The sequence below is a fragment of the Anopheles gambiae genome, chromosome X (assembly GCF_943734735.2).
Source record: "Anopheles gambiae chromosome X, idAnoGambNW_F1_1, whole genome shotgun sequence".
NCBI classification, from domain to species: domain Eukaryota; kingdom Metazoa; phylum Arthropoda; class Insecta; order Diptera; family Culicidae; genus Anopheles; species Anopheles gambiae.
In genome coordinates this window covers 5,059,459-5,074,266 of record NC_064600.1, presented here as the reverse complement: position 1 = coordinate 5,074,266, position 14,808 = coordinate 5,059,459, and the positions used below count along the sequence as shown (strand labels likewise).

General features: G+C 51.2%; 1 protein-coding gene across 4 annotated transcripts; it reads left to right on the top strand.

Annotated features, from left to right (window-relative positions):
* Window positions 1–1,547: 1,547 nt before the first annotated feature.
* On the top strand, window positions 1,548–13,709 carry LOC1271983 (short-chain dehydrogenase/reductase family 16C member 6). Of its 4 annotated transcripts, XM_310845.6 has the most exons (5): window positions 1,548–2,130; window positions 3,098–3,181; window positions 12,267–12,581; window positions 12,673–12,850; window positions 12,943–13,709. In XM_310845.6, exons 1-5 carry the CDS (start codon window positions 2,072–2,074, stop codon window positions 13,384–13,386), a joined length of 1,080 nt encoding a protein of 359 aa, XP_310845.5. In that variant the 5' UTR covers window positions 1,548–2,071; the 3' UTR covers window positions 13,387–13,709. The 4 variants fall into 4 exon arrangements, with proteins under 4 accessions (XP_310845.5, XP_061513538.1, XP_003436960.2 ...); XM_061657554.1 differs by lacking the exon at window positions 3,098–3,181 and having other exon boundaries at window positions 1,715–2,130; XM_003436912.2 differs by lacking the exons at window positions 1,548–2,130; window positions 3,098–3,181; window positions 12,267–12,581; window positions 12,673–12,850; window positions 12,943–13,709 and adding exons at window positions 7,476–9,054; window positions 10,898–11,209; window positions 11,297–11,474; window positions 11,558–12,124.
* Window positions 13,710–14,808: the final 1,099 nt, after the last annotated feature.

The window sequence follows — 14,808 nt, the reverse complement described above, 5'->3', positions numbered from 1 at the left end:
GAGTTTGTTGAACAATCCCAGGAGTAAAATTTACCATCTCACTTTCAGCCTCAGACTAACTGATGTCTAGCAGATATTGCCGGAAGTAAAAAATGGTAAAATTTCCAAACATCTTCTACTTCCACTGTGTCAGAATTTTATTAGATTTTTTTTAGAGCATTCCAAAAATGACACTGGCCAAATGACATCGAAGATCTATCCATACATTGAAGATGTATGCGAATAAGACAGTCTTGCGATCTTCATATCGTCATCCCGATCCTAAAAGAATGGCCAATGTCGTAGTCTTCCAAGAATTCCCAATTCTCCCAAAGAGTTGTGCTCATCAATTCACATTGAACGTTAGTCAGATATATAGAAGACATAAGAGAATTTGAATTCTGCACATCTGGAGCACCTAGGAGCATCATTTCTGTCATGTTCCAACAATCTTTCTAGTCCAAGAAATCTTGTCTCAATATTCACAAACCTCTCCATATCGAGCAGCATCGATAACCACCGTACAAGACCGCAAATATCATCCTTGGGGTGCAGGGCGGCAACCTTAAGCTGCCCCAAAATATTCCGGCGAAGAAGTTACGGAACTCACCCACTGACTGACATTGAGCAGTGTTCACCCCTGCGCACCCCGCAATGTTGTCCAATGTCTTTTCGGTCGACATCTCCACTAGCATGTGCACGCGTTTGCTCATGAATGTATCATGAGCACACATACGCACCTGTTTGCCGGCTGTGCTCATTACTACTTGCCAGCGCATTAGCGGCTACCCCAACCGTGGCGGAAGGACGGGTGTGGGAGGGAGAAAAAATTACGTAAAAAGAAAAAGAAAACAACAACGCTATGGTGTAGTATTGTTAAACGAAGCTAACAGCTATCCAAAAAGGTGGCACACACACGCCCGGTGGTCGTTGCCGCACACTGAGCTGCGCCGGTGGACAGAAATTGAAAGTTAGTTGGAGAGTTTGATTGATTGATTGATTGATTGGAACACCAATAGGTCTGTCGCTGTTGTTGATATTGAGATCTGGCCACTGCCACTGTTGGTTCGAATTCATTGGAGCAGAAGGCTTGCAGCTCGGGAATGTCTGGAGGGGATCAAACCATGGGCGATGACATGATGCTAGATGATTAGCACATCTCATGATTGCATCTCATTTGTAAAACGTGAGCCTCATCGGTAGCCGCCGCTAATCAATCGTCGTCGGCGTCGCCAAACCATGGGCGAAAGAGACCCGACACCCCACTGTGCGGCTCGTTTCCGACACGAACGTCCGAAAGGGTGTCGGAAGCAACCAGTGGAGGGGCGGGGGGGAGGGGAGGACGGAGGGCACCGTGACCCCAGCGGTGCTAACCGACGGCAAAAGGAAAACGACCGCGTCGCGGGGTGGTAAATACAGACATACACGCGCCGTTTGTTTGGACAAATTGCTCTCGTTTGACGACGACCAATTGGTGGCGGGGGGAAGGTGGAGAGGAGAGGTTTCCGAAAGGGGTGTTAGGCAAAGGGGTGCTTCAAAAAGACAACAAAAAAAAAAACGACTAAAACGTGTGGCCACTGTGTGTGGAGTAGTGGTGGAAGTGATCTGGCGCTTGCGAGGACGCGCGAAACGACGCGACGCGCTTTCCGAGCGCGCGCCCCAACACAGCGTTAGGAAGAGTAGCACGTGTGTGCGTGTGTGTGTGCTGCACCGTAGTGTGCCGGTACGCCGCTGGAAGCTCTTCCAGTTAGTCGCCTTCTAGCCGCTAGCGGGTGTGGACGGATCGGAGATTTTTGCGATTTACCCCTTTGTTTTTGTTTTGCTTTGGCCAGAGGTTTTCCACTCCCAATTCCCTCAGTCCCTGCTCCACGTGTGTCTCATTCGAGGGATTGTGTGTGTGTGTGTTTGTGTATGTGTGTCGGGACAAGTGAGTGTGTGGCGTGTCTCCCTGAGGACGACCCTTTGAATCCGACCCGTTTTCCGGTGTGATCTTTGCTGCGCTCCACTATAAACCATCCTCCACAGCAACCTATAATCCGACAACACACCGTTGGCTGGTCTTGCAGAAATACTGCCCCTCCGCACCATCACCATGAACATGCTCCAGGACGACAACATCGACAATGCAATCTCCGTGTTTCGGAGCGACAGGTGAGTTTGCGTGAGGCGACTAGAAATATGTCCAATGTCCGTATCATCATACCGAAAGCGGACGACACGCTCGAATGCTACCTCTCATATGGTATAGGTTGTTCAAGAACAAATGCACTCTCTCGCCCCTTCCCCCCCCCCACCCCCCATTTGCGCCCGTGAAACGATCGGATGCACTCTTGCGATAAGCAGCACGAACTGCCAGCATGTTCCACCCGTGTGTGTGTGCTGTAATGTGATCGGATCAACCGACGCATTGTCGACCACATTCGCCCCATCCACGTAAGGGGTGACCCCTGGAGCGTTTAGAAGTGTTCCGAGGTCCGAGCGTGTCCGAACTGTGGGAACACCAAATGGCTCCACAATGTCTGGCGCTCCGCAAGGTTCTTGATTCTGCTGAGTTCCAGAGAGTCCTCGAGACTCTTGTAAAGCAAGAGCAGTGAAGGAACTCCTAGCAGCACGGGCTAATTGCTGGCTAAACACGCACCCAGCCGCACGACCTAATGCGTGGGGGGTTCACTTCAGGTGCTGGGTGGCACGCAAGTAACGATTATTTGCCCATTATGCGTGCACCAGGCGACGAACGCAACGTCGTATCCCAATGTGGGTCACCATCGTTTCTTTGTGCGTACTTTCGCCGCACTTACAAAACCTTACCAAGCGGGCTGTATTTACTTGTGTGAGAGGGCAAGATAAAGAAAATAACATCCACCAACACGCAAATGCTTTTTAAAATGGACGCTGACGCCGAACGATTCCAGAACGACGCGACAGGGAAGTTGAATTTCCACGCGGTGCCTAATGACCACCATCTGCCTGCACACACACACAAGCGCTACTGGGCGCTCGGGTGCTATCGAGACAATCTTCCAGGCGTTTTCTTCCCTCTCCTACACCTACCTTCCAAGGTCTCATCCAGTTATTTTCTGATTTATTGATTCTCACCGCTCACCCTTCCCGTCTGCAGGCAGTTCATCGATAATTCAAACTCCGGCATACCGCCCCGCCCGCCAAGAAGCAGCCCCGAAGACACCAGCCCCGCCAGCGACCGGTAAGTCAACACACAAAAGACGGCAAACACCTTGTGGAAGTGTGGCATTGACATTTCCCCTCGCGCGCCTCCCCACCACGCGTAAAGACACGCGGCAGAGCAATGGGGGTGCTAATTGGGGTGACGAAACTGACAAGCATCGTCCGAATCTATACGGCAGGCGACATCTAGCTAGTTCTGGTCGCATTGCTTGCCCTCTCCTTCCCCTAGCTTCCCCTCTCCCAAGCAAAAGGGGGACAGGGAATGTTGCAAAAAAAAAAAAACTAAAAATGCCTGCGAAGGGGGATGCAAAGCACTTTCCAGAACGCGCGCGAGCGTCACCCCGCATGTCGTGACCCCAAGGACCTGGGGTGAGTGCGATAAATTAATCGTCCACCCGCTCCGGCACACTTCGGGCCCCGGGCTGGATGGGAAGCGGCGGTGCCCGCCATGACACATGAAGGGGCCAATTATATGATCATTGCCCTTGGTGCTGTGCAGCATGCCGGACCCCGAACCGAGCGTTCGAGTGCAGGCCGACTTCCTACCGCGTTTGGGACGCGTGTCACCTCTTTTTTTTTGTTGAGTTGTTGCTGCTGTTTCCACACCGTTGTGCAAGGAAAGGGAAAGGGAACTGTCCGGTCCAATGCCACACGGTCACAAAGAACCACAGCCGTAGCCGCACAAGAAGTGTCCACCAGTACACGGACGCGTGCTCAGAAGTGCGGAGAACTCTTGGTTCTTCAGCTGGCTTAAAGCAGACGGGGAGGGAGATGATTGGAGGTCCATTATTGGTGGTAAAGAACAAAACGAGACTCACTCGAAGAGTGGTTGTGGTGTTTGATCTTCGACATTGGGTTGCTTGCTTGATTGAATCTAGACAGCGATATAGACCTTTCAACAAAGAAGAAGTGGCATAGGCTCTGGCGATGATGCTCTGAAGCCAATGTATTCCAGTGGCTCCATTAAGCGCTTTGCTCAGAACCACTTGAGGTATTTTATTTTCCAGAATGTTGCCTCAATTCTACTTGGAGCAAGAACTCCTCAATTTATTTGCCCATTAGGTCATTTTACAGGTTAACAAACCTAAGTAGACTGACATGAATTGCTGATGGGCTACAGATGAGCAACAGATGAGTTCTATTCTCTACGATAGAGACACATGACAAACGATGACAGTTTTACAGGTTAGGAAATTAAACAGTATCTTATTTCTTAATCATTCCAATGGTATCATCCAATGTGTTGCTACAGCAAGTACTGGGTTTGAGCTCGTAGTTGCACTGGATTTCTTTTCGTTCTGCAATGGGGTTGTGCCTTCGCGAAGGGAAAGGTTAAGGCCACCCTTACCCGTACCGCTTAAGGGCAACAAACGCGCGCGCAAAATTGCACGTATTTGGGTGTGTGCGTAAGTCTTTTGGTTTTCGCTCACTCTTGGTATATGGTCAATGCCGTTGCGTTTTAAAAACAAATTTCTCAAAACATGTTTGCATAGCGGCAGTACCGGCAGCAATCACTCTGTCACTCTAGTGGTCAGACAATTTAAAATGTGCAGCTCCGGAGTGATCCGGAGTGATCCGGAGTGATCCGGAGTGATTCGGAGTGATCCGGAGTGATCCGGAGTGATCCGGAGTGATCCGGAGTGATCCGGAGTGATCCGGAGTGATCCGGAGTGATCCGGAGTGATCCGGAGTGATCCGGAGTGATCCGGAGTGATCCAGAGTGATCCGGAGTGATCCGGAGTGATCCGGAGTGATCCGGAGTGATCCGGAGTGATCCGGAGTGATCCGGAGTGATTCGGAGTGATCCGGAGTGATCCGGAGTGATCCGGAGTGATCCGGAGTGATCCGGAGTGATCCGGAGTGATCCGGAGTAATCCGGACTGATCCGGACTGATCCGGACTGATCCGGAGTGATCCGGACTGATCCGGACTGATCCGGACTGATCCGGACTGATCCGGAGTCGAATTCAGTTATGATCCGGAGCCGGAGTCATATTATGCGCACCGGAGTCGGAGTTGATCCATGACTCCGCTCCGGATTACCCATCACTAGTTCTCAGTGCCCGAAGAATGTGCTACATTTGAAAAGAAGTGGTTTTTTTTCCACACACACACACCATGATTTTCAAAGTATTGACGCAATATTGCCCAGCGTTCCTCGAGGGTATACGCCACCAGATTCGTTCGGCGGAATAATAATGGTAACTATGTATGATTCTGTCATGAGACCAGTGTTAGTAACTGCTGAGCGATCCCAGCAATACTTATAAACGAGTTTAAAGTAGCAAATTTGGGACTGCCTGCTAGTTGAATCGGTAGACGCATCGACGCCTACGAAAATAAAGGCGTTGTATCGATTCTCATACTCATACCCACCGTCCCACCGCTGTGTATCCCGAGCGATTGTGAAAAAACTACCTCATTCATTAGGTAGAATGAGAATAATCTTCGGATGGGAGAGGATGCGAAGAAACTAAAAAAAAGCCTTTGAAAAGAAAGAGCCCATAGCACCGCGAGCGTGTTCGATTCCCATCCTGACCTTCTTTCCTGTTGTAGTAGAGCCCCACAATTTTTTTTCTTCTTGGCAAATGAAGTTGATTACTCTTTTGTGGGCTTCTACCCTAGCATAAGAAGCCTTCTTCACCCCCCTCACGCTCCTCTTCACTGTTACATTCTCGTATATGTATGTGTGTGTGAGTACATGTGAGTGTGTGTGTGTGTGTGTGTGTGTGTGTGTGTGTGTGTGTGTGTGTGTGTGTGTGTGTGTGTGTGTGTGTGTGTGTGTGTGTGAGTACATGTGTGTGTGTGTGTGTGTGTGTGTGTGTGTGTGTGTGTGTGTGTGTGTGTGTGTGTGTGTGTGTGTGTGTGTGTGTGTGTGTGTGTGTGTGTGTGTGTGTGTGTGTGAGCGTGTTTGACCCACAATCGATTCGCACATTTGTCACAGCTTGAACAAAGTTGTCCACAGCTTTGCAGCTTGCTGCTTATAGGAGGGTTGAGCTGGTTTAGAAGAAGCAAAACAAAAACAAGCCCCGGTGATAACCAATGTGTGTGTGTGTGTGCATAGAGTAGTAGAGCGGGTGTGCCCCCTAAATTAAGATGCAGAACTGGGGTGTAGAACTCTCCAGCACATTGACACAGATTAATGAACCGGTTTGGAGGAGGCAGGGTTCAAAATAACAACCTGCCAACGAGAGCACACGCGCTCAAGAACGACCGCGCGTTGTGGCGCGCTTTCGCATGCTTCTTTCAGCGCAATATCGCAGCGCTGCGCAGAACGACCCCAGCCCATCCTACCGCCGTCACCCGTGCAATTAACCCTGGCAGCAGCACTGCGCACTGCGAACCAAGCGGCGTTCTCTGCCCGCCTTGCGTCGTGTCCTTCGGCGTGTCCTCGCTGCCGTGTGTGTTTGGGGCCACCGCCCCAAACCGCGATTTCTGCACCGAAAGGATGCGCGTGTGCAAACTGGTTTGATTTTAAAAACCAGTTCCGAAAGCCAATCCGGCAGATAACAAAAAAAACAACAACCCGAGAGTGAGAGTGAGCTGCACAAGAACCAGACAACGAACCGCACGGAGGTTTGGCGCTTTTTGTTTTTGTTTTTGCGCGAGCGCTCACACACTGTGGCCTAGGTCAATATCGCCCCGCAACCGAGTTGCAGCTCCACCCGCGAAAGAGACCGCGCTCTGCTTTCGGTTTTCGATCGACAAGGTCACGGCAGTGGCGGCGGGTTTTGTGCCTCCCCAGCACAACGCTCAGATATCTCGGACCATAGTCACAGAGATGGAGGGCTTAGCGAGCCTGCCATTGATTGACCTCCTCCTCCTCCTCCTCCCCCTCCTCCTGTGTGCTCTGTGCGCAAAGATCGGGATCATCGCTATCGGGAATGGAAACTGCCACCATGATTGGCAGCACGGCCACATCCTGACCTTCGAAGCCGCCGGAGGGTTTCGTGTGACACTGTTTTAAGGTCAGTCAACTGGTCAGCGGCAGTGCGGGGACCTGCGGTGTTGATGATCTCGAAAACCCGCACCACTCGTATCTTCGGAATGGTTTGCCTTGAGGGACAGGGAGGACGGACGGACCCTCGTTTGCTCGCCCTCTGCCATCCACACGCGCAGGTTTGCGATTTCATCTTTTGCTGCTGCAGCCCTCCCAGCCTGCATATGACACGCACGTTGTACTGTGGACCGCAATTGGTGGCGAGCAGCTCCACTACGAAGTAACATATGGGTTTGTTTTGTTTTCGCTCTGTGTGTGTGTGCGTGTCATTCCACTTTTTTGCTGCTACCGCCGTATATTCTGCGCCAGGAATTGAACAAGTGCGCAAAGCGACACGCGGGCGGAATATACGCAAGCACCGATGCCTATTCCCAGCGCTGGATAATTCCCATCTGTGCCTTGCCTGGGAGCGATCTTCCCGCTTGAAGATCCTCGTTTCTTTTTTTTGCTCAATCTTTCTGCTTCCACTGCTTCTTTCCGTATCGCCTCGAAAACCGCCTCGGTTTGAAGGTTGGCGCTGGTTGACGCCATGATTGTTGCAATTTATCCCTCTTCTGCTCTTCCTCTGCTCGGCGGCAACAGAACAACAACAAAAAACCCGGTTCATACCCACAACCCCCCCCCCCTTCCCCTACCCCCGAAAGATGTTCCTTCTTATCCCCCCCCCTGAAAGACAAGTGCGTGCGGGACCATCGTTCTGCGCCATTCTTTCGCACATGTTTCCGTGCAAAATGGATCTACGTGTGTGCGTGTGTGTGTGTGGTTTAGGCCCTACCGGTACTGAGCATCTTCCCTCACGCCCCACTCCCCCGCAGGAAAAGGGCAAAAACAGCAGTGGGAGGCAGGCCCAAGCGTGCTTTGCGCGCGCGCGCGCTGTTCGCGCAACGGTCGGGCCACGCCGGCATCTGGCAGTGAGACCGGCCCGCTTAAAACGGCACCGGGCCGGGCGGACAAGCTTCAGTGTGCGATTGGCAGCAGTACGGTACGCCGGGCTAGGCTCTAGTAACGCACCGGGCTCTTTATTTTTTTCCCCTCTCGTGTTGTGCAGTTTACAAAGGAGACATAATTGTTTGTGAATCGTTTGTTTCAGCAAGCATCCTGGTTGCTTGGGAAAGGAAAAACGAGCCCCGTTCACAGCGTCAAGAACGAACGGCGAGAATAACGACGCAAGTCGCCCAAGAAGTACTCACTCTAGAATCGCATTTGTGTAGAGTCCTCGTTGTTTCTGCGCGTTAGCAACACACGGCGGTGATCCATCACCTGTGTGACCTTTACACCGCCATTAGCCGAAAGTGTTGCCGCCTTAGCTTTGGAGAGCCTTTTTGGAAGCGCTAGAGAGGGGGGGGGGCTCACTTCGAACGACAGCGACAAGCCCAGCCCGGCCCAATAATCATCATCAGCCCTAACCTATATCAGGGGGACTTGATAACGAAGACGGATCAAGCGTGAGACCCGCCTGATAAGACTGCTCGTGTGTGTGTGTGTGTTTGTTTGTGCCTATCGTGCTCAGAGATTCCAATTCGCGTAGTGCGAGTGCGTCGCGAAGGTCCACCTTCTAATCACTCCAGTGTGTGTGTGTTTGTGTGTGTGTGTTCTTGGTTGTGTGAACAGGCCGTTGTGATACGACGAAGGCTGCACACACGCGCTCGGTAATCAGCAGCGAGCGACCCCGGGTTGGTGGCAATCTTCCCGCACGAAATCCCAATAAACGCGGCCGTGTCACGCCCGTCCGGTCTCAGTTGAACTCTGAACCTGTTACGATACGGTGGGTGCCCGAAAGCGTCGCGTTCCTCTCTACAGGCAGGCTCAATCAATCGGCAAACCGTCACTCAACCACGCAGCGGTAGCAGCAGTACCTCGTAGACACCAGCCACAGAAATGCCACAGCAAGAGTAAGTGTGTTGCGGAGCGTGTCGTGGCGACTTCCACTTCGTTTTCCCCCAGAAACCGTATTTCCTCAACCTTTTTCCGACTCTCCCAGTGTTTTTTTTTTGTAAATCAACTGTGTGTGTGTGTTGTGTGTGTATTCCAAGTCTGTCAATTGTGTGTTATGTGTTTGTAATGTAACTCATCTCCCCTTACATCCATCATCCAGAGCTCGCTAGAGGAAGGTGGTTCTGGTTCGGCAGTGAAGCTGTCCATCGGTGTTGGCAACGTACCTTCGACAGGCTTTGCTGCGCCTCATCGCACATCTTATCATTGAGCACCGTCAGCGTTACAAGACGTGTATTGCACAATTGACGCCTCCAGAACTCGGAGAGTTCTCAAGTGGAGCGAAATCAATCTGGCAACTGTGGTGCAGTCTTCATTTGCATTTAAGATTGAGTAGCAAAATTTTCGTTCTGAATGGTGGGCGACACTTGCGATGCTGGTCCTCGTCACCACAGCCTATCCATCCAACCAGATCCCTTAATGGCACGCCATAATTCCTCAACTAGAGCAGGGAAATGACCTCTGCGCGTGGAATTCATGCCTAGACCACCCTGGCGCTAGCTTAGCAAACTATAGTTGGCCCTCCAAAACAACTCAAGTTATCCAAATGTTGAGACTCCATACTCATCTTCTCATCACCTCATCTACTCCATTAATCTCATCTTCTCATCACCTGAATCAAGATCTGATCAACATCTTGGATCATCTTGGATGTTGGATGTCAAGAGTTGGGAGTTGTTGGTGTGTTCCAATGCTCTCCTTCAATTGGATTTTTCGTTATTCCTTCCAATTTCATTTCCTTTTTGCTTAATTGGAGTAACAGAAGCGTAGTTTGCCCTATCTCCTCAACCTCCAAAGTAAATTGTTCGGCTATCTAGGACTAGCTGGTTGTTCAACCTTAGCAAAATGTTGACAAATCTTGCATATGATCTGGACCTGCTGTATGATCCTGTCATATCATCCCAACAATTCAAAAATAACAAATTCCTAATAGGCATCAATGACACATTTAAAATTGCTAATCCCACACAGTAAGGGTAGCTACCGTACCTTGACCCATGCCCGTACCTGGAGGTCCATTACCAAAGCCGCGGCTTAATCGCCCCCAATCCACGGTCTTTAACACACACGCTCCCCCCCCCCCCCCCCCCCCCCGTATCAGAGAAGTCCCAATCAGCCAAAAAGGTTCAAGTTCAATGCTTACCGGCCGATAAACTCCCGCCCGTTTTGCAGTGGCACCTGGGGCAAGGTACTATCGTGAGATATACACGGGAACGCCTTCGGTACATTTCATGTGTGTTTGTTTTTTTACGACAACCAAGGGGGAGATTAGAGCCGCTCATTATCGGCCCGTTCGTTACCATCGCCATCGGCGTCACCCCCCCCCCCCCCCCCTGCGTTGGGCGATTATGGCTCAATAAATGTTGTGTCACTGCTTTTTTTTTCAAACCCATTGCTGCCAACTCATCCACATCGGACATTATGAATCCAATTGCGATGTTTTTTACTCGTTCGCTTCTTCCCACCTGTGTGTTTTTGTTTCGTTAAATGTCATTACCATTAAGTAGTATGAGCTGTCAAAATTCGAAAACATTAAAACAACTGCTACCCCATTAACCGTTGTGACCCACGCGTGCTATGTCCTACGTCCCGTGTGACCCAAGTGTATCCTATGTGTGTTTGTGTGTGTCCAAGATCCTCTACCCCCGTACCCGCAATTCCCGCCTACCAAGAGAGCGCCATCAATCTCGAGAGCGGCACCAAAGAAAAAAAAACCGGTCCCCATGTTTCAAAACCCTGCAGCGCGTCCTCCAATAACCCGGCAGTGATGGCGTACAACGCGGTCCTGGTCCTGTTCGACGTGCTGGTGTTCCTCGTCAAGGCGATCTATATCGTCGGCAAGGGCGTGTTCGAGATGGCGGTGCTGCCGCCGGCCCGCGACGTCAGCGGTGACATCGTGCTGATTACCGGCGCCGGCCACGGCATGGGCAAGAATCTGTCGCTGCAGTACGCCGCCCTCGGCACCACCGTCGTCTGCGTCGATGTGAACGAGAAGACGAACCAGGAAACGGTCACCGCCATCAAGTCGAAGGGTGGCAAAGCGTTCGGTTACACGTAAGAGCCCTTAGTTTTGTTGCTGTGGCTGCTCTCAACACAACCACGCGCATACTCAAACGCCTCTATCTATCTGCGTGCTTGTAGCTGTGACGTCACGAACCGCCAGCAGGTGGTGGACATCTGCAAGAAGATCCGCGAGCAGGTCGGCATCGTCAGCATTCTGATCAACAATGCCGGCATCATGCCGACCCATCCGCTGCTCCAGCAGACGGAGAACGAAATCCGCAAAACGTTCGACATCAACGTGCTGGCACACTTCTGGGTAACTGAATTTATGAAGAATTGGTGGACCAAACTTTACTAACCTCACTCTTGAACCTCCCTGCCACATACACAAACTAATAGTTCATCCAGTCGCTGCTGCCGGACATGATCAAGCAGAACCGGGGCCACATCGTCGTGCTGTCGTCGATTGCGGGCATGATCGGGTTCAAGTATCTCGTGCCGTACTGTGGCACCAAGTTTGCGGTGCGCGGCATCATGGAGGCGCTGTCGGAGGAGCTGCGGGCCGATCCGGCCAAGCCGAACGTCAAGTTCACCACCATCTACCCGTACATGGTCGACACGGGGCTGTGCAAGCGGCCGTACACCCGCTTCCCGAGCCTGCTGAAGATGGTCAAGCCGGACGATGCGGCGGCCGCCATCATTGATGCGCAGCGGCGCGGCCTGATCGAGGCGTCCATCCCGAAGTACCTGCTGTACCTGAACACCTGGTTCCGCAACATGCCGCTGCGCGTCGGCCAGGAGTTTGGCGACCTGCTCGACACCGGCCTGCAGTCGGACCTGTGAGAGGGGGGCCTGTGACTACTTCTGATTGGCTACTTATACTGTTACCGTTATGAGCGTTGTTTATGTTTAGAAAAAGAATAAAGAGAAACTGTTGCGACGTGTTTTTGTTTGTTAGTTAACAAAGTGTCCTGCCTTCTTGCCCGCCTGCAGATGTGTCGTGCTGTCTGAAGAGCATACCAAGTCTTAACCACACCCCTTTGTTTGTTTCTCCCCCTCTCTGTATCTCTCTATCTCATCGATGTTGCGGTAATTTCCGAAACTCCAGTCAAACCGCAGCACCGAACGCGGGCGTCAAGATGTACAATCTGGTGATCCTCATCATCGACATTGTCGCCATGTTGGTACGATGGATCTATCACACGCTCGAGTCGTTCTACCGGCTGGTGGTGCCGCCGGCCGCCGACACCGTCCACACCGATATCGTGCTGATTACCGGTGCCGGGCACGGCATGGGCCGCTGCATGGCGCTGCAGTACGCGCAGCTCGGCGCCACCGTCGTCTGCGTCGACATCAACGAGAAGATGAACGCGGACACGGTCGCCACCATCCGGCAGCAGCGCGGCAATGCATTCGGCTACGTGTAAGTATCACCGTTAGCGCTGAGCACCACACCGGTAACGGTAGCAGTAACACTAAACGTAACGCCACCACAATTTCATTCGTTTGTGCAGCTGTGACGTCACCAACCGTCAGCAGATCATTGAGACGGCGCAGCAGATACGGCAGGAGGTGGGCACGGTAACGATACTGGTGAACAATGCCGGCATCATGCCGACCCATCCGCTGCTCCAGCAGACGGAGCCCGAAATACGCAAAACGTTCGAGATCAACGTTATGGCCCACTTCTGGGTAGGTATTTTGCATGGAAGTGACTCTGAGCACATCCAGGAAAAGAGAAACAACCTTTTTTTTTTACTTTGCTTATCCTTTTGCTCTGCTAGCTGCTGCAAAGCTACCTCCCCGGCATGCTCGAGAAGAACCGAGGCTACATCGTCGCCATGTCTTCCGTCGCCGGGCTGTGCGGTCTGAACAACCTCGTGCCGTACTGTGGCAGCAAGTTTGCGGTGCGCGGTATCATGGAGGCGCTGGCCGAGGAGCTGCGGCAGGACGCGCGCAAACCGAACATCAAGTTCACCACCGTCTACCCGTACATGGTCGATACGGGGCTGTGCAAGCGACCGCACATGCGCTTCCCCAACCTGATGCGGCTGGTGAAGCCGGAGGAGGCGGCCGCCGCCATCATCGATGGGCAGCGGCGCGGCCTGGTCGATGTGTCCATCCCGAAGTACCTGCTGTACCTGAACACCATCATCCGTGTGTTCCCGATCAAGGTCGGCACCCTGCTGCGCGACTTCCTGGACAGTGGCGTCGAGTCGGATCTCTAATGCGCGGGACAAATGTCGTCGCTTTTTTGTTGTTTTTGTATTTTTCTAAATCTTCAAAGCAAAACAATATATATACATCCCGAACAACACTGACGGACCAACCAATCAGCCACCGATGGGCCCCCCGCACACAAGGGGGCTACTGTAGTTAAGTGAGACATGGCGCAGACGCTAGCGAAAGGTTTAATGTACATGTATATATATATCTGGTCACCTACACCTCAACCACCCCTTTACAACACGTACCCACGATAGCATTAGTTATATTGGCAGGGATGGGGGAGAAGGATTAATCAATAAATTAAAAAAAGGTGTTAAAAAAAGGAACAAACCGCACGCGCGGCGCATTGGGACTTATCCGGAAAGATAAGAATGGCATTAGGTTCACGGAAGCCTTTTGATGACAAGTTGCGATTACAGGGAGAAGTGCAATCAGGAATTTTGGTTCAGGCAAGGTAAGCCCATACATACGTATACAAAAAACGGATCCGAGATATCGCAGGTACACCGAACAGTAACGGCCTTAGGAAACTGTTGCATTTGATTCAGACAAGTTGGCAAGCTTATTAGTTAGAGATCTCTTTGTTTTTTTTATAATTATACATCTGGATGAAGTGATCTTGGCGAGCATCTGGATCATATTCCAGGAAGAAATTATAGGTTACAACTAATCTGCCGCTTCTTTCAGAGTGTTTTGTTCCTATATGTCCCGTGATTGCTATTGCCTTGTATGCTTCAGAAATGACTATCCAAATCTGGGATGTTTGTAGTAGACTCTGTCCTTCTACGAGATTTATCCACAGTATTTGTCGCCGATAATCACCTCGGAATGATACAGAAGTTCAAATCTCAGCTATCTCAGCAGCAAAAAGCAACGACACATTATTCTTCTCAAATCTCAAGCTCCTGAGGTAAGACTACATAAATTTGAGATAAATTGCCCATTAACTTCGTGGCCCTTTACGGACATGAGTTTCAGACTGTGAACCTTCGGCCAGTTTTTGATGGCATCGAGCTGATTAGGTGAAACAGAACATACTGGGGAGGTCGGATGCCGAGACCTTTCACATACTTAGTAATCCTAGTCACTCCACAGTCAAACAATTGCTCGCTATCACTTGGACCGGTTGCAAATCAAGTTTTCGGCGACGTTTTTGACGGCGTTGGAGCTGTGTCTCCATGAACCTCTGACCCTGCCACAAAATCCAAGTCAGTGTTCAACTTCTCGCTAATAAATTCCCTGTAAAGGGTTCCACAAGAATGCAACCTTAGTCCCTTGTTATTCTCTTTGGTATATAAACGATTTCGGAGCAGGAAGAACTATCCGAGGTGTGGAAGCTGGGTGTCATTCACACAGTCTACAAAAAGGTGATCGAACTTGATGTCGGAATCATTCGAATCTCACAGGGGTCTGAGGCAAGG